Source organism: Chrysemys picta, chromosome 9 (assembly GCF_011386835.1).
Source record: "Chrysemys picta bellii isolate R12L10 chromosome 9, ASM1138683v2, whole genome shotgun sequence".
In the NCBI taxonomy this organism is placed as follows: Eukaryota; Metazoa; Chordata; order Testudines; family Emydidae; genus Chrysemys; species Chrysemys picta.
This window is the reverse complement of record NC_088799.1, coordinates 102,001,525-102,020,838: the sequence shown is the minus strand read 5'-3', so window position 1 is coordinate 102,020,838 and position 19,314 is coordinate 102,001,525. Positions and strand designations below refer to the sequence as shown.

General features: G+C 38.7%; 1 protein-coding gene across 1 annotated transcript in view; it reads left to right on the top strand.

The window, feature by feature from the left end:
* The window catches only part of WDR44 (WD repeat domain 44), a 58,346-nt gene that overhangs the window by 11,169 nt on the left and 27,863 nt on the right, over positions 1-19,314 (top strand). Inside the window, exons 2-6 of the mRNA XM_065556769.1 lie at positions 5,106-5,139; positions 12,102-12,176; positions 12,838-13,492; positions 17,308-17,390; positions 18,565-18,660. Of these exons, the coding sequence (XP_065412841.1) occupies positions 5,106-5,139; positions 12,102-12,176; positions 12,838-13,492; positions 17,308-17,390; positions 18,565-18,660 (943 nt within the window). The remainder of the gene's footprint in view (positions 1-5,105; positions 5,140-12,101; positions 12,177-12,837; positions 13,493-17,307; positions 17,391-18,564; positions 18,661-19,314) is intronic.

The window sequence follows — 19,314 nt, the reverse complement described above, 5'->3', positions numbered from 1 at the left end:
CTTTTTTACAGCTACATCAGCTTCGCAGATCATAGTCATCCTGTGATCAACCAAAACACCCACGTCTTTCTCCTCCTCCTGTCAATTCCAACTGATATGCCTCCCAGCTAATAGGAAAAAAATCTCCTTGTTAGTCCCTAAATGCATGACTTTGCACTATTAAATGTCATCCCATTTCTATTACTCCAGTTTACAAGGTCATCCAGATCTTTTTGTATGATGTTCCGGTCCTCCTACGTATTAGCAATACCTCCCAACTTTGTGTTGTTTGCAGATTTTATTAGTGCACTCCCACTTTTTGTGCAAGATCAATAATAAAAATGTTAAATAATATTGGTCCCAAGACCAATCCCTGAGGAACTGCACTAATAACCTTCCTCTAGCCTGACAGTTCACCTTTCAGTATAACCCACTGTAGCCTCCCCTTTAACCAGGCCTTATCCATCTTCCAATTCTCATTAGTCCCCATCTTCTCCAATATAACTAATAATTTCCCATGTAGAATTGTATCAAATGCCTTACTGAAATCCAGGTAGATTAGAACAACTTGATTTCTTAGACAAAGGAAATGCAGTAATCTTCTGAAAGATGATGTATCATGGACAATGCAGGCCTAAATGTCTCCTGTTTTCACTTGCACTGAATTTAGCAAGAAGCTGTTCAGCGATGAAGACATTAATCTTCATGAAGTCTCCACTCTTGCTTGACAGTCTACTAGCATGGAGCTGCCCAATAAGGGGAAACAGGGAGGAGGAGGCCTTTTATAGCCTGGTCAGTTTTAGGATGAATAAGGAGGTTGAATGAAAGAATATAAGAGCAAGATCTTCAGGAGGCTGCTGGTATTTTCAGTCTTAGATATTTTAATAAGCTGGTTATGTTTGTGGCTGTCCCACTGGCTATTCTTTGACTCCTGCTTTGCCTATTAAACCCCATTTGTTCAGGTGTAGTGACGATGGCAGTGATATAATAACCTCTCTAAACATTTCATCTGCATTTAACTGAAAATCAGTTTTGTTGGAAAGGATTTTTATGAAATCTGTTATGCAGGGATGATCCTCTAACTGCTAAATATCAGATAATGGGATTATGGAGCTGATAAATTTCCTGGATGAATATCAGATTATATTCAACAGTACTTTCATAACTAATAACAGTATCTAGCATTTTCATTTGCCTTAAGTTTTTGTTTAGTACATTACATTTCATTGTTAATATAGCATAAAGAGACTTCCTAATTTTTCATGCAGACTCAAACTTCTATAATATTTGTACCAAATAAATTTCATGTCTTCCGTACGTTTATTTATGAAACTGCTGCTGTTCAGATACAGTATTTGTAAAATCAGTGTCTGATGAAGTAGATCTGATAGATAATTTTAGGGGACTGGGAAAGAAAGGAAAACCATTACAGAACAATATTTACAAAAATTCTTATTGGTAAAAGTGCCTACTCACAAGTTTGGTTTTTTTGTGATGTACTTGCTGTGCTGAGTTATAAAGGCATAAAAATGTGAACCACTCATGCTTTGGAGGGACAAGTAGTGACATTTATGAATAATTGAAATGAAGTACACACAAGCCTAATGAACAGGGATTTTTTTATTCTTAGATTGATCCCAGAGAATTATACTCCCACAACCAAGTATAATTATGGCAGATAATCTGAATGCCTTATTACAGAGGTGGCCAACCTGTGGCTCTTCAGAGGTTAATCTGCACTCCTTACCTAGGCGCTGATTCCAGGGCTGGAGCTATAGATGCCAACTTTCCAATGTGCCAGGGAGTACTCACTGCTCAACCGCCTGCTCTGCCCCACGCCCTGCCCCCAATCCACCCCTTCCCTCAAGGCCCCTGACTCTTCCCCTGAGCCTGCCATGCCCTCGCTTCTCCCCTCTCCCCCACCCCCATAGCCTCGTGCATGCGTGAAACAGGTGATTGCAGTGGGGGGGGGCTGTCTAGGTGCTGATTGGTGGAGGCTGGGGAGCGGATGGGGGACTGCTGACCTGTTACTGTGGCTCTTTGGCAATGTACATTGGTAAATTCTGGTTCCTTCTCAGACTCAGGTTGGCCACCCCGGCCTTATTATGTTGAATAGATGCCACAGCAACAAAAAAACATTTATCTTTAATGTGACTTTTATTCAACAGCCTTATCAAATAATTGTTATATTATACCTTGTGATACCTTTGACATTCTTATTGTATTTTCTTTGTAGGCATTCTGTACACTTCAGTAATACATCAGAAGTGGGAAATAATTAAATGGAACTTGTGTGTGTTTTCCTGAGAAACTGCAATTAATTATTTTGAATCTAAAAAATCTATCCACGGAAGGCGGGAAGAAGAATTAAATTGGTTTACTATACTACTTCATATAACTAGTGAAGGAATGTGAGGGGGTGTTTCCCTGGTGTGTTTCCTTGCTTAGAAATAATCAATGTTAGTTACATACCTATATAACTTTGTTTAGTATTACTTTTTAACAGATAGGGTGTCCCAAATATCTTTGACCACTGTGGTCATTTAGATTGTAAGTTCTTCAGGGGAGGGACTGTCTACTGTTGTATTTGTACAGTGTTTAGCATAGTGGCCCCCCATTCTTGGTTGGTCCTTGGCTGTAGTGACATGGTACTGTGTACGTCAATGCTCCTTTCTCCTTTTCAACTTAAAATTAAGGGGTTATAGTACGAAGTCCTGCTAATTGGAAATACAACGTGGTTATGGATAGCTGCTGGGAAGAGGGAGTGGGGGAGGAGAGGGGAGCGAGTGAGTGGTAGGTCATCTTCCCAAGCAATATGTTAAGAATAGCAGTACAAGGCACATACTGATATTTGAGTTAAGTATTGATTTATTGACCTGAACACCTTGGTCAACATTTACTTCTAGTAATTTTATATCATAATCACTGAAATAAGTTACTATCTATATTACTACAAATATTCTGTATATCTCTGGAAATCTCTCTCCAATGCATTGATGAATTTCAAAAGCATATTCTTTTTTCCTATTAAAGAGATGCTGTCAACTTGAAATCTAGTCAATATTTAAAAAGAGCTGAAAGTAGTTTTGGATACTGCACCTTACTTTATTTAAAAAAAAACAAAACACAAATCTCACTCCATTCTTTGAAGGGCCTTCTTGAACAAAATCAAAAACTTGATGACTGAAGTAAACCGAGTAAATATTTTTCTCTAACCTTTCAGTTTATTTTTTTTAGTTGTCTCTGGTGTAACAATGGTAGTCTTTTTAAAAACAAACCAAAAAAAGATGGTAATTACTTGTTTTTCAAGTTGATATTGTTCCTTGAAACTGTCATTCTGGAAAAAAGATGAAGAAAAAGGTCTGGAAAAAACTATTCTCTTGGCCTTGTCTATACTAGAAAGGGTTTGCTGATATGGCTGTACCAGCAAACCCTCCTAATGGAGTTGCAGCTTTTTCTGCCAAGAGTTCTTTTGCAGGTATTATGCCAGTTTCTTGAATTAAATAAGCTATTACCAGCAAAAGAACTTTTTCGCAGGCATAACTGTGTTTACAATGGGGCTTTTGCTGGCTCAGCTATATTGGTTTAGAGATGTGATAATTTTTTCACACTCCTAACTGACAGAACTTTTGGCAAAAAGTTTTAAGTGTGGACTACGCCTAATCAATTAGGAAGCAAGGATTTCATTATGTATGTGGTTTATCAAAGGTGTGATCACTGAACTCTGCAGCCAGTTAAAATGCTTGAGCAGTTTGTTTAACATAGCTTCAGACTTTGATACTCTCATTGGGGGAAGCAAACTATGGGCAAACAACTCATAATAGGCAGAGGTTATGGTGTATGTAACCCTGAAGTAAAAAAACTGACGCAGCAGTATTCAATATAAGAGTATCTTTTGGAACACCAAAAATCAAGAACAGGTCCAGGAATTTGGGTACATTGCAGAAGTAAAATAAACCAGTCAACTTGCCCTAGCCGTCAACCTAAAGTATCGTTAAACCAGTGACCTGAAGATGAATAGCTCCCTGGTGCCTGATCCCTGGAGGCATCTAGAGCCTTTCTCTGATTAGGTTTATTAGAAGTTGCACTTCAGAGTGGATGCTCATGTAGTTCTCTGGCTCGGAATGTAAATTACTGAAGGCCAAGTGTCCAAGCTGCTTGTCTCATTCCTGTGGCTGGTGTGAAGGTGTTCTTATCACCGTCTGTGCTAGTTGGAACTCTTGGATGCAGCCTTTATGGAGAGGCTGAAGATTGAATGAACATGCCAGAGATGACTCACTCAGGCTAGGTCTACACTACAGGGAGGGTCGACCTAAGATAAGGTATTATTTTAGGTCGACTTACCTGGCTGTGAGGACGGCGGCGAGTCGACCGCTGCCGCTCCCCCGTCGACTCCACTTCCGCCTCTCGCTGCGGTGGAGTTCTGGAGTCAACGGCAGAGCGATTGGGGATCCATTTTCTTGCGTCTATACTAGTCACGATAAATTGATCCTCGATAGATTGATCACTACCCACCGATCCGGCGAGTAGTGAAGACGTGCCCTCAGGGCTGAGGCACTTGACAGCTCTCTTGGAGTTTGTACTGTTCCTTTCAATGAGGGCTTAAGTTTTCAGTGACGCCTCTCTGGCATCTTTCATGAGCAATAACTCTATTAAAATCCCTCTGATTAGAAATGATCAATGGCCACAGGGATGGGATAGCATCGGTTTTATAGAAGGGATGGAGGGCAGGATAATCTTATTAGGTTTTTAGAAATTGCTTTTGGCTGGGGTTTTCAAAGGATATTTAGGGAGTTATTTTCCGAGCTCCTGTCAAATTTCAGTGACAATTAAGCGTTTAACTCCCTTCAACTTCTCTGAAAAGTCTTCACTGTAAGTGTTGAACCTGTGGTACAATCACTTGTCTCTGTGTAGAAGAGGCAGACATAATATTTTTATTTTTTATTTATTTTTTTATTTATTTAACCTGAAAATTCAAAGTAAACCACCAGTTTAGAGAAGACTTTTGTCCTTGTGTTATTTGCATAGTGAAACTTCCATTAAATCAAGGAAAAGGATTCATTTTTGGAGCTTTGTGATTCTTTTGCATACTTTCATCTAAATCTTTTTTCCTTTTTTTCTATCAGGTCACCGACAAAAGTTGGGTCCCATGTATTAAAGGTATGTCTTTCTTTATATAATCTTAAATGTTTGTAATTTGACAATGCTTATGTAACATGCCTGACCTTAAGTCCATAATGTTGATTCATGATATTATATAGCTGCATGCTTAGGCAGAAAATGGCAAACCAAGGATGAAACTTTTTTTTCCCAAATCAGACTTTCCTTGTTGTGGGTTTTAGTTTTTTTAATGCTTTTTTTTTTTTAAGTTTAAACTTTTCTTGTTTCCTTTGGCTTAAAAAAAAAAAAAAGGAAAAGAAAAATGAGCCCAGGTGCTTTGACTAAAGAGCTTAATAAATGGTATCCTTAAATTTGCAGAGTTTTTAATTACCTCAAACAGTATGTAGAGGAACTGGGCCCATCTCTTTTGTTTTATATTCAGATACAGGAGTATGTCGGAGAGTTTTGGTCACCTTGATTATGCTGACTTATTTCAAATCATTGACTAAAATTTCTATTCGTATTTTGGTGACAGAAGGCAGCAAAGTGTTTATACTTCAAAAGCTACCACTTCAGGTGACATGAAAGCAAAACTCTAAATTTAGCTTATCGAGGCAGCATCACCACTTCCCACGCGGGTAATTAGTATGCTGCTTCTATGCACAATGACAGTGCAGCTGAACCTCTGGCATTTATTAAGTAGGTCAGGAATTGGTATATGTACAGATACAATTCATTATATGGGTTGGGAGAAGGGCCAAAGGTGATGCTATGCAATAATCTTTTATGTGGAGTAAAGCAGGGTTGGCCTTTTCTGTCCCAGAAGTGCTGGGTAATCAGTAGTGAAAATAGCAATATTTTGATTCGTCAACAGTGGTAGAAAATAAGTCACAACACTGTCCCACAGATAACAGCATATCTTTATTCATTCCACTGTAATGTGATTTAGGAGGAGAGATTTAGAAAAGTCAGTGACTTAATTATATCATTAAATTTATAGGTGTCTCACCTGGTATCCCGCTTTAATTTCAATGTCTCCTTGACAGTATGGTATTTAATGTCTAAACTTTTCAGTAAATGTAGTTCCATTTAATTCTGACAGAAAGTAGTATGTGGATGTGGATTGAGTTGGATTCCATGTATCACTGGCTAAACTTTGAGTGAGAACATTTGTCTATAATCTACATTTTTAAGTACACCTCTACCCTGATATAACGCTGTTCTCGGGAGCCAAAAAATCTTACCGCGTTATAGGTGAAACCGTGTTATATCGAACTTGCTTTGATCCACCAGAGTGCGCAGCCCCACGCCCGTGGAGTGCTGCTTTACCACATTATAGCCTAATTTGTGTTATATCGGGTCACGTTCTATCTGGGTAGAGGTGTATATTCAGTGGCTGGGCACTACTGTTTGTTGCTTATGGGGTCCTCACCATGTTACTAATTTTCATTTTTCATTAAGGAGCATCTTCCTAAATCACTTGACCTTCAAAAATCAGCCTTGTATAAAAACACACTATCAGCTTCACCGCTTGGTACCATTATCAGTTCATTAAACTTGTGACTAACCGTACAGCTGAAGGAGTTTGGGATCTTTCACAAGACCAAAGTCTACTGTGTTAATGTCAACAAAAGTGGAAATTAATATAGCAAGCTTGTTAGGCACGGACTACAGTGGGATGTATTTGTGTCAAAGTGTGTTTGCTGCTTGTCACCTTGGCAGTATGCCTTTGAAGTCAAATGTTGTAGGAGTTTATTATATGATGTCATGTCATGTCACTAAGAGTAATTAGAAAAAGTACATTAAAATATACAAGTATTTCTGTTATGGGGAAAGTGCCTATATACTCTCCTGTTGAGTAATTTTGCTCATTAATTAGTTCTCTGATAGAATAACTGCAGGTGCTTCTCTGCTATATACTAATATACATTTCTGGGCCATCACTTTAAAAAAAAAGTGTGCCTAAACTTGGCTTTCAAAAGACAGCTGAGTTCCACTGAAGTCACTGATAACTGCTGGGTGCTCTGCTTGGTTAAAAATCAGGCTACTGATTTAGGTACCTGAATATGGATTTGGGTGCTGGAAATCAGGCTCCTACTTTTCAAGAACTTGCCCTTATTTTCTAACTTTTCAGTTCTAATTGTTGGAGTGTATTATAGACAATTCTCCCTGTTCCTTCTCAGGCCATAAACACGTTGACTTCTGATTTTTAACTGAGATTAGTTAAGGGGTTTAATTGTAGACTAAACTGGATCCCATTCAACAGTTAAAATTTGGTCTGATATTACAGTTTTTTGACAAACTTGATATTACAGTAAAAAGCTTTGTTATCCGGCATGTTGGAGGAATGGGGGCTGCCGGTTAGTCAAACTCCAGTTAACTAAGAGTTATACTTACCAATGGGTTACCAATTTTCAAAGAATTAGAATACAATAAAATGAATAAACATTCCTATTCTCGCCCTTTACAAGACATGTATAAATATCTATTTTCTGTTTTAATATCAATACAAGTCTCTTACACGTCTCTCCTTTGCTTTTCGCTGGTATTTTGGATGCCATAATGGTAGTGTGGCATTGATATTTTATGATAAACACAGGACAATACACAGAGTAATAAACTGACCAATCACAATGGCAGATACAAACAGAACAGCCTTTGGCTCTTCTTGGCTAAATCAAGCGTAGTTTGACTGCTCTCGGAAATACTCGAGTCCCGAATAGCTTCGGCATCAATTCTGGTTAGCTTCAGCATCGGTCCTAGTTACTAGATTGAAGATTTGTGTTGGGAGGTATCAGAAATGCCGGTTTCTAGAATTTTACAGTTGGTAAAGTGCCGGATAACCTAGTACAGTTAAAAGGTGCGTTACTAAAAGATCTAGAAAAAATAGACCAAAGCTGCTTGCAAATTTATACTAAAATGGTTCATTTAAAATCTTTATCAAAATACAGTAGTCTGCAAAATAAAGGGCCTCTGCCTCTATCAAGAAAAAATAAATATTGAGGTGCTATAAAATACAAAGTGCACGTACATATTAATATATATGAAATGTCAGAAATCTTTTCACTTTGGCTGTGAATTTCAGATTAAAATTGCTAACAGTTGGAAGGTTTAATGAAATAAGAGGTCTGGATGGGGGTGGGAGGGAGCACTGTTCAACTCGCATGAAAATCACTGCTTCCTGATTTGCTCTATCATCACACCAGAGGTGTAGAATAGCGTTGGCTGCATCCGAGTTCAGAGAATCAAAGTGTGTTCATTTTATATTGCTCTTGCATTGGTTTTACCTCATCACAGGTTAAAATAATGGCGTATCCGATTACTCTTCTCAGCCAGTTATGCACCAGGATTTGTCTCTTCTGTGGATTTGTCTCTTCTGTGTAAGAATAGCTAATACTGGCCTTTGCCTGTCAGTTTGGGCTCTGACTGCCACTCGCTTTTCTCCACATCATCGTAAGCCATATAGTATGTGAGCTGCAGAGTGTCTAAAAGCTTATGGGTCAGCCTATGATCGATATTCTGTCAGCTGAAATGAAAACTCGCTTTTTTGTCCCCTTAGCAGTGTTGAAGAGGAGACTGTGAATTCCTAATAAGTAAATTGCAATAGCAGGTGTGTAAGGAGCACTTCCACTGATTAGTAACATCAATTTTCCAGTATAACTTTTTTCTGTTCCTGAAAAATGCTCATTTTTGCTCCCTGGGTTAAGCTTGAACAAATGGTGGTGGTCTCCTGAAAATACCGCACAGAATGTCCTACCAGTACAGCCAGTAACTATTTAGAAATGCTGTTCAAGAAGTAATGGGTATAACTATAACTCAAATAGTATATTTCAATTAAAGAAATACTTTTTCTTTTGGACATTTTTTTTGGGTCATTGTATGAAAAGTCCACACTTTTAACATGCAATTGTAGGTCTTTAACCAATCTCTAAAATCTTCAAAATTAAGTTTAGTTACTTGAGCTAAATAAATGGCTAATGCTTTAGAATTGGGTTCCAAACATTTGCTTTAGGTCTTAGTGTATTTAATACACGTAATATAAAACTTCATTGTGTCACTGTTTTCCTGGAGCTGCTGCTATGTAAACTTGCTAAAATTTATGCTACATTGTACTTTCTTGGCAAAGTGTGACTGAGGGTGAAACAAAGTGCTCTAAGGGTTGCATTGTACGTTTAAGATTTGTTCATAAAGTTAAAATATAATCAGTGGAAATACTATTCAAATGAATGGTACAAGATGCAAACTGCCCTGGATGTGAAAGTATTTTCTAACCACAACATTTCTTATTTTTGTAACAAGCAAATATCCCATAAGGATGACACTTAATGACTTTCATTTTAGGGTGGAGCAGTTTTGTCTGTCTGAGGAATGGTAAACAATTGCTTAAGTATTTTCTTGTTTGTGTTCATTAAACCATATAATGAAATGGGTTTAATATACTGTACTGCAGATTCATTAGATTCCAAAAGCATCTGATTGAACATACCTTTGTATTTAGTTGTATTAACTAGTATTGCTATGCCAGGTGTTAAGCAGTTATAGTTAGGATAGAATACAAGGTGGTGAATTTTCAAGAGCTCAAAGACTTATTTGTGATTGCCAAATGTGACTATCCTGATTTAACCTGGCAACTACTAATCCCATTTGACTTGCTATTGTGGGTGATGGTAGTACTAGGCTTTAAAAATGTGAAAATACTGCAAGTACCTAAAGATCACTTGTACTGAACTGGTTTTGCATAATCAAGACAAACTTTATGTAAACTACTATAAATGTAGCTGTGTTGATCCCAGGATACGAGAAACACAAGGAGGTAAGGTAGTGTCTCTTATTGAACCAATTCTATAAATGATTATATACAAGAAACCCATGTATCACCAAACTTACCTTAACAGATCCAGCAACCACCTCAGACACACCAAACAATCTGTTCTCTACAGCCAGGCACTCAGATACCACTGAATTTGCGCCAGAGAGAGAGTCGGGGATACACATACCTAAACACACTTAAAACTGCCTTCACCAAGCGAGGATGGTCTACCAGAGAAGTAGATTGCATAATGGAAAGGGCCACCCAAAGACCCTGGGAGAACCTATTTCAGTATGTGGGAAGGGGGAAGCCAATGACCGCTCACCCCTAGTTGTCACCTATCACCCCACACTGGAGCCCATACGGAGTATCATCATCAGTTACAATCCATATTTTATGGGGACCATATCTTGAAGGGGGGAGGGATAGCTCAGTGGTTTGAGCATTGACCTGCTAAACCCAGGGTTGTGAGTTCAATCCTTGAGGGGGCCACTTAGGAATCTGGGGCAAAATCAGTACTTGATCCTGCTAGTGAAGGCAGGGGGCTGGACTCAATGGCCTTTCAGGGTCCCTTCCAGTTCTATGAGATAGGTATATCTCCATTTATTATTATTATTACAGAAATAAATATTTCCTGAGCCCCTTTCTCTGGCTTTCAGACAACTCCCAAACATTAGTTAGCTCCCCACGGACCAGGACACACCTAATCAAAATGGCACCAGAACCTACCAGAACAATGGCTACAAAACCTACAGACATTCTCCACCCCTGTGATGATGAATACCCCCCACAACGCACCTTTCAAGATTTATGGATCCTATATGTGGCCTGTCGCAACACATGGAGTACCTCATCTGGGGCATCAGATGCCCCAGTAACAACTATGGGTGAAACTAGACCATCACTGCACTCTAAATGAACTTTCAGAAAAATAAGACAAAAATGCCATCTCATCCATCAGTGAACACTTCACAAAGCGATCACTTCATATCTGACCTCTCCTTCCTCATTCTGACACCTGCACAAGACCTTTAAAAGCAAGCCTGGGAGCTTAAATTCTTAACGCTGCTAGACAGTAAAAACCATGGACCTAACTGGGACACTGGTTTCATGGCTCATTCCAACAATCTGTAACACACACCTGCCTGCTAACCCTTAGGCCTGGTCTACACTGGGGGGGAATCTACCTAAGATACGCAACTTCAGCTACAAGAATAGCGTAGCTGAAGTTGAAGTATCTAAGGACGACTTGCCTCGCGTCCTCATGGCGCGGGGTTGACTCCCGCTGCTCCCCCGTCGACTCCGCTTCCGCCTTTCGCCGCGGTGGAGTACAGGAGTTAACGGCAGAGCGATCGGGGATCGATTTGTCGCATCTACACTAGACGCAATACATCGATCCCCAATAGATCGATCACTATCCACCGATCTGGTGGGTAGTGTAGACGTACCCTTAATGGTCCACTTCAAACCCCTTTTGCATAACAATCTTATTGCCCACACATCTCAAGGGATCTGCAATATGTTACTCCCTTATGCTTACTGTCTGTCCCACTCTGATTTCTTTTCCTAGACCTGAAGAACTGTGTGTGGTTCAAAAGCTTGTACCCTCCACCAACAGAAGTTGGTCCAGTAAAAGATATTACCTTACCTACCTTCTCTCTCTTATAAATGTTTAATTTTTCCTAATTTTCATTTGTTGCAGATTAAAAAATATACTTGCATTTATTTCTCATAACTCAACATTACCTTCAATTTGGTCATTTTAGCAATGAAGTCAGAATATTGGTTTTTGTGAGATTTCAATGGGAAAACACTGGGTTTCATAAGCACGAGATTCTAATTTCTGTGTAGGATCATTTAGATGGAAGGAGGTTATCTTGTGATAGGCAGAGACCTTACCAAGCACTCCTAAAATAGCAAGAGAATAGAAAAGTACTGAAATTGAGTTACACTACACTGAGAAATGAAAAAGTATGTTGTCTATTTCTATGATTACCCCAGTGTGACATCTTTTCCAGTTTGCTCTATGAACTACTACTTAAGCTTCTCAATATGACAGCAATCAAATCAGTCTTCATAGATAGCAGAATGGTTGCCTCTTTGGGATATTTTGCTGCTTTGGCACTTAATTTGTATCTTTGCTTAGTTACCTTAGCTTAGCAAAGAATTTCTTATTCCTTTCCTTACTTCTTATTAATGGTTGTTTTTACAGGAAACAGACAGCAATATACACAGAGTTGCAAATGAGGCCCTGATACAGGAAGTAAAACAAGATGACTCTAAAGAGGTTGGTTAAACATCTGTTTAGCAGTATATAAAAATGTCTAAATTTAGATTGAAAATTTTCTTAGCTGAATTAAAATGTTAATATTAATTTTTAATTCTAGCAATCTATTGAAATTGGAATCAATAAGTTTTTTAATTACCTTAATACAAAGTTTTTAGAAATAGTTATTGTAAACAGCCCAAATGCTGTTCAGTGTGGGGAAAATCAAGCTAAATATGTTTAAATTAAAAAATCAGGATTTGTGGCCACTAAATCATTTGGCTAGTTTACAGTATAATAAATAGGGAGAGTGAGGGATAATTGTCAAAAAAAAAAAAAAGTAATCAGATTTGATTTTTGTGTTTTGTTACAACCTTATCTTTTAAAAAATATAAACTACACTAAAATGCAGTCTGTTTTCTGAAGTCACTTGCCCCCATTACCATTCAAGTGGGTGTATTTCTGTACTTAGCTTCTAGCCCCCATAATTTTGTTTAAAACATGCTGGAGGGTAATATTTACTGGTTGTGTCCTCGTTTTCATTATAAAAGTGAGGTGACTTTTCCTTAGAAGCTGAGACTTATCCTATGCTGTGGCATGGACTTCCTGACAAGTGTGCTCTAAGAACTCTGCCTTCCTATATTTGTATGTCTTGGCAAACCTATGTTTTGGGTTTTTGTAGATTATTGACAGTATTCTAGAAGAAAGCCAAAAGGTACAACAGCTAGAAGATGATCCTTTGGCTTCCCAAGGAAAAGAACTAACTGATCAAACTTCAGATACAAATACTTGGATTCCTGGAGCAGATATCCTTAGTGATATTCCTGAGCTGCTAGCTACAGAATCAGCATTACAAGAAGATACTCAAGAACCTGTGACTCAGAGTACATGTAAGGAGGCAGAAGTGGAATCCAGAGGGGTTTTTTTGCCTTCTGACCATGCCGTTGAGCATCAAGAAGGTGAAACCACTAATAAACTAGCAGAAATAATAAATGCAACTGAAGAGCTTAAAATCACAGAAACGTACTCGCCAAAAGAAACTCCTAAAAATGAGGAAATAGAAGTGAAACAGACAGTTATTTTAGAACAGGTAACTTCAGATTTCTTACCTACCAAAGATCTTACAACAGAAGAAATGCCTCCAGCCAAACCCCCAAGGCAACTTAGTGTAGAACCCGATATAGTTGCTAGCACTAAGAAATCTCTTCCGGCACGCCCACCACCTCCAGCAAATGTTCCTCCTCCTAGACCACCACCACCTGCACGACCCGCTCCACCACCACGGAAGAAAAAGAGTGAATTGGAGTTCGAGGTGCAAAAATTATCTGGTTTAGAAGGTAAGCATATGCTTTGCCCTAAGGTCTTCTGTCCAGATGCGTGCACCAACTTTCTATCAATAGACAGTTGCCATTTTCCTGCTTTTCAGAAATTACTGAGCCTCTTGATTTTCTTTTGGCTAGCTATCCTTGAATTAAAGATATGCAATCAACTGAACAATCACATGAGATTTTCAGATATCTAGGTGAGTTAGGAGCCCAAGGCCCTTTCAAAGTCAACAGGATTTGGGCTGTTAACTCTCATATTTTCTTTTGAAACTCACTCCATACTTCTGCCAGAATTTTTTTCACCCACTTTTATTCAGAACACCTAAAACAACAGAGCAAGAGAAAGTAATGGAAATATTTTCTCTAATTTCTTTATTTTCTGTGTTTGCACCATTTTGTGATCAGTTTCACTGTTCCTTTATCTTTTCCTTGCTTATGTCTCATCTGCACAGCAACAGGAGACTAAATGTTTTTTTAAAAAATAGTGACTAGAAAGCCACAGACTAGATGTGGGACTCAGTTATGTTTTTGGCTAGATCTTTAGAAGTAGAGTCTTCTTTGGTATTCATATTGAACTTCTTAAAAATCTGTACACCTGACTTTTAGTTATTGTTGCCTATACTGTAGGTATCTTAGTACCTTCTACTAATGATGGTTGGGTGTGCATTTGTATTGGAGTGTCATAAATAAACATGATACACAGTCTTGAAGCTAGCACTATGCCACTTTATACTAAGTAATTATATACTGTCCCAGAGAATTGCCCAGCAACAGTGAGGACAGCTGATTAGAAACAGTAATCAGTTCACAAAGATCAAATTAAACCTTCAGTACTAAATTTCTGATGCAATAACTGTCAAAAATAATTTTTAGTCAGAACCAAAAGAAGCTTGATCTTCTGGCACTCCTATTTCTGCATAGGAGAGGGCTGTCTTTCATGTTGAGAATAGTGTAGGACAGAAAATGGCAAGTTTGATAGGCTATAAAATATACTTTGAGCAAGATAGAACTCTTGTGGTGAAAGGTAAAATACGCAGCATAATACACGCATACATTTTAGTTTTCCAGTGATGGGTTTTCCCCATATGTATTGTCTGAGGATTTGGTTTTTAAGCAGGGCACATCCCTAATGAAACTCTTTGATGAAACATTCCACTAGGAGGAAAAATAACCTTTGCTCCAGCAAATAGAGAAATTGTGTCGTTTCAGTATGCCAAAAGTCAGCTTAGATAAATTTTTGGGTGCTTTTTAACCACTGGATGATGAAGAGAAGGAGTTAGCGGTGTCATATTGTAACTATATCATTTTATATCATTACAGATTATTTCAGTTCCTGCTGATTCTAAAATTATAAATGACCTGTAAAATATTCTATAATAAATATTTTCAGAGATTACTATGGGGGAAAAACAGAGTGGGCAGTTTTTCAAAGAGACATTATTAAGGTCACAGTAAGAGCAAACTATCCCACTGTGTAGGAAAGATAGGAAGTATGGCAAGAGATCACCCTGGCTTAACCAGGAGATCTTCAATGATCTGAAACTCAAAAAAAGGTCTCTTGCAAAAAGTGGAAATAACACGAGATTAAATTAACTAGAGACATAAAGGGTAACAAGAAAATATTCTACAAATACATTAGAAGCTAGAGGAAGTCCCAGGACAGGGTTGGCCCGTTACTCAATGAGGGGGGTAAAACAACAGAAAATGTGGAAATTGCAGAAGTGCAAGATGAGTGTTTTTGTTTGTCTTCACCAAAAAGGTTAGTGATTGGATGTTTAACTTAGTGAATGCCAGTAAAAATGAGGTAGGATCGGCAGCCAACATAGGGAAAGAACAAATTAAAAATTACTTAGGTGTCTGCAAGTCACCAGGGCCTGATGAAATACATCCTTGTATACTCAAGGAGCTGACTGAGGAGATATCTGAGCCATTAGTGATTATCTTTGAAAAGTCATGGAAGATGGGAGAGATTCCAGAGGACTGGAGAAGGGCAAATATAGTGCCAATCTATAAAAAGGAAAATAAGGACAACCCAGGGGAAATTACAGACCAGTCAGCTTAACTTCGGTACCCAGAAAGATAATGGAGCAATCAATTTGCAAACACTTAGAAGATTATAAGGTGATAAGTAACAGCATGGATTTGTCAAACCAACCTGGTAGCTTTCTTTGATAAGGTAACAAGCCTTGTGGATAGCCGGGAAACAGTAGATATGGTATATCTTGACTTTAGTAAAGTTTCATACAGTCTCGCATGACCTTCCCATAAAGAAACTAGGGAAATACAACCTAGTTGGAGCTACTATAAGGTATCAGTTCTGGGTCTGGTTCTGTTTAATATCTTCTTCAGTGATTTAGATAATGGCATAGAGAGTACACTTATGAAGTTTGCGGATGATACCAAGCTGGGAGGGGTTGCAAGTGCTTTGGAGGATAGGATTAAAATTCAAAGTTATCTGGACAAACTGGAGAAATGACCTGAAGTAAATAGGATTAATTCAATAAGGAAAAATGCAGAGTACTCCACTTGGGAAGGAACAATCAGTTGCACACATACAAAATGGGAAATGACTACCTAGGAAGGAAAGGGATCTGGGGGTCAGAGTGGACCACAAGCTAAATATGAGTCGTCAATGTAACACTGTTGCAAAAAAACCGAACATCATTCTGGGATGTATTAGGAGTGTTGTAAGCAAGACACGAGAAGTAATTCTTCTGCTCTGCTCTATGCTGATTAAGCCTCAACTGGTGTATTGTGTCCAGTTCTGGGTGCCACATTTCAGGAAAGATTTGGACAAATTGGAGAAAGTCCAGAGAAGAGCAACACAAATGATTAAAGGTCTAGAAAACATGACCTATGAGAGAAGATTGAAAAAATTGGGTTTGTTTAGTCTGGAGACTGGGGGAACGTAAGTTTTCAAGTACATAAAAGGTTGCTACAAGGAAAAGGGAGAGAAAATTGTCGTTTTACCTCTGAGAATAGGACAAGAAGCAACGGGCTTACGTTGTAGCAATGGCAGTTTAGGTTGGACATGAGGAAAAATTTCCTAACTGTCAAGGTGATGAAGCACTGGAATAAATTGCCCAGTAAGATTTTGTCATGGGAGATTTTTAAGAGCAGGTTAGACAAACACCTGTCAGGCATGGTCTAGATACTACTCAGGCCTGCCATGAGTGCAAGGGTCTGGATTAAATGACCTCTCGAGGTCCCTTCCAGTCCTAGGATTCTACGTTTAAAGAAGCTCCTATATTATTGTTTCACCAAAGTACAGTATCTGCACTGCCTGACGGAGCTGCCTGTACTGCTCAGTAGAAATAGTTGCCTAACCAAGTCTTGTACAAGGAACAGAACAATGAATAGTGTATTCAGCAGCTTGGTGTACACGGCAGGCTTCCCAGAGCTGTGCACATTGCAGCTGAAGCATGTATAATCTAGATCTCCATGCTAATAAATAGACAGAAGTAAACAAAATTCAAGTGCTGCTCAGGCCCTGGGGGAAAAACCCAGTAACATAAACACTTGCTGAATGGAGTAGAGGTTAGTAGCAAAACTTATTTTCAGGCTTAAATGATCCCCTTAACTGGTGTTGGATTTGTGTGCATAAGAAATCTAATTGGCAATACAGATTACTAATAGTGTTTGATATTTATTTGTTTGAAAAATGTGGTTTATTAATGTAACTTTGACTAAATGATCTCTGTTTGGTATTGTAATTAAATAAAAAAAATTCCAGGGCATATAATATCATGGTGCACCTTTTTCTAACCGTTGCTTTATAGTTCCTAGAGAGAATTTAACAACTGGTGTTTTCTTTGCTTTGAATACAGTGACAGACTGCATGGTCAAAGATTCTCAGCCTTCTTTGGATCTGGCAAGCGCAACCAGTGGAGATAAAATAGTTACTGTACAGGTTAGTGAACTATTATATTATTCTGCATTGTGGCTATCTGGAATCACATTCATGTATCCGGGCCCCATTGTGCTAGGCACTACATATGTGTACACACAGACAAACTGAAAAGATAGTCCTTGCCTCAAAGAGTGTACAAATAAAGTAAAATCTTTGGACGACCCTAATAAAGTATTTAGAAATTGTACCGAATGGGTTCATTTAAATAGGCACTTTCACATCATAACAAACTTGGAGAAATCAAAGATGTACGTATGTGTAGCTAATATTGCATAAAATACAGTGCAGCAAAAGGAGAATGAAAATAATAAAGTGACAGCATGTTGTTTTTAATTCTTGAAAGTCCTTTAATGCAGATGGAGCCTCACACAAGTGCCTGGCTCCTAGAGCTGACTACAAGTAGCAGCGCACTTAGATGCTTTCCCTTCCTTCTCCAGGTTCTCTCTAACCCCACCTACCTGCATCCCAACAAGTCAGGGGGAGAGCCTATTACAATAGAAAATACATTTACTTTGTCAGTATTTTTTAGTACATCTCTTGCCAATTAAGGTTTATTTGACTGAATAATATTTTTCTATCTCCCAATCCACCTTTTGTTTGTTTGTACAGTAGATTTTGACAAACTTGCAGCTGAAATTATTGTGGCCAAATGCACCTTAGGGTTAACTCCATTATAGCCAGTAAAGTTGCCCAGGGATTTGTTTGACTCTGAACTTTCACCACAGAACGTAGCAAGAGAAAATGAGATAATCGGAAAGTCACTTAAATATAAGCACAATCGCCCTTGGTTGGGATCAAGGCAAGGGAAGCTATTAGATCTTGGGACCCAATCTTTCCCAAGTGCTCCGCATTCACAACTCTGTAACAGAAGTCAGTTGGAGCTGCAGGTGCTAAGCACTTGCAAATATCAGGCCTAGAGGTTTAAAGTATTGTGTATTTGGTAGTCCATCTGTATAGCTATTCATTCAGAGTGTAACTTCAGAATACTTTCTAAACATTAAATGTACATTTTTCAATTGGAAAATGGTTAATATCTCTATTTTTCTGGAAATCTAGTGTAATGTAATTGCCAATTTGTACTTCTGGAATTATGGTGAAACTAATGTACTTAAAGAATGTTTTAAGTAAATACATATATTAATATATTTATATCTATGCACACACACAACTGCAGGAAAATGGAAAAGCAGCTGATGGACAAACCATACCAAATGAATTGCTTGGACCACAAAGACCCAGATCTAACTCTGGAAGAGAACTCACAGATGAGGTATTACTAGGACTTCTACCCAGTTCTTTCTTGTGTATGCTTTTTCTTTGCAGTTTGAGAGGTGGGTTAGAATAGTCATGTTTCATTAGCCCTGCTCGTGCACTGTTGAACCATGATATAATGAGATGGGGAAAAGGAAGGCACGGTGGGGAATGGTGAAGAGCAACACAATTTTTCTTCACAAGTTAGGAGTTTCAAGTGAATCAAGGCTGTGAATGCTCACAACGTGTTTAAATGCTTCTGAGCATACTGGAATTTCAAGAGTGTTTGGCTGCATATTTTATTAGAAGATAGAATATTTTCTGTTATACTTATGACTAAGGGTATGTTTGTCACAGAATCCATGACTTCCAGAGACTCTGACATTTTCTGCTTCAGCCCCTGGGGCTGCGGGACAGGAGCTGGCAGCCAGAGGGGCCCCGGGCAGGGTTCCAGCGATGGGCGACAGCCTCCTCCGGGGGCCCTCCTCAGGGTTCCAGCAACTCAAGGGGACAGCTTCCTGGGGTGGAGGTGGGGAGGGGAAGAGTACCTTGCAGTTCCCAGCCACCATGGAGCTGCAGCAGCAAAAATCACGGACAGGTCACGGCTTCCGTGAATTTTTGTTTATTGCCTGTGACCTGTCTGTGACTTTTGCTTAAAAATAACCATGACACA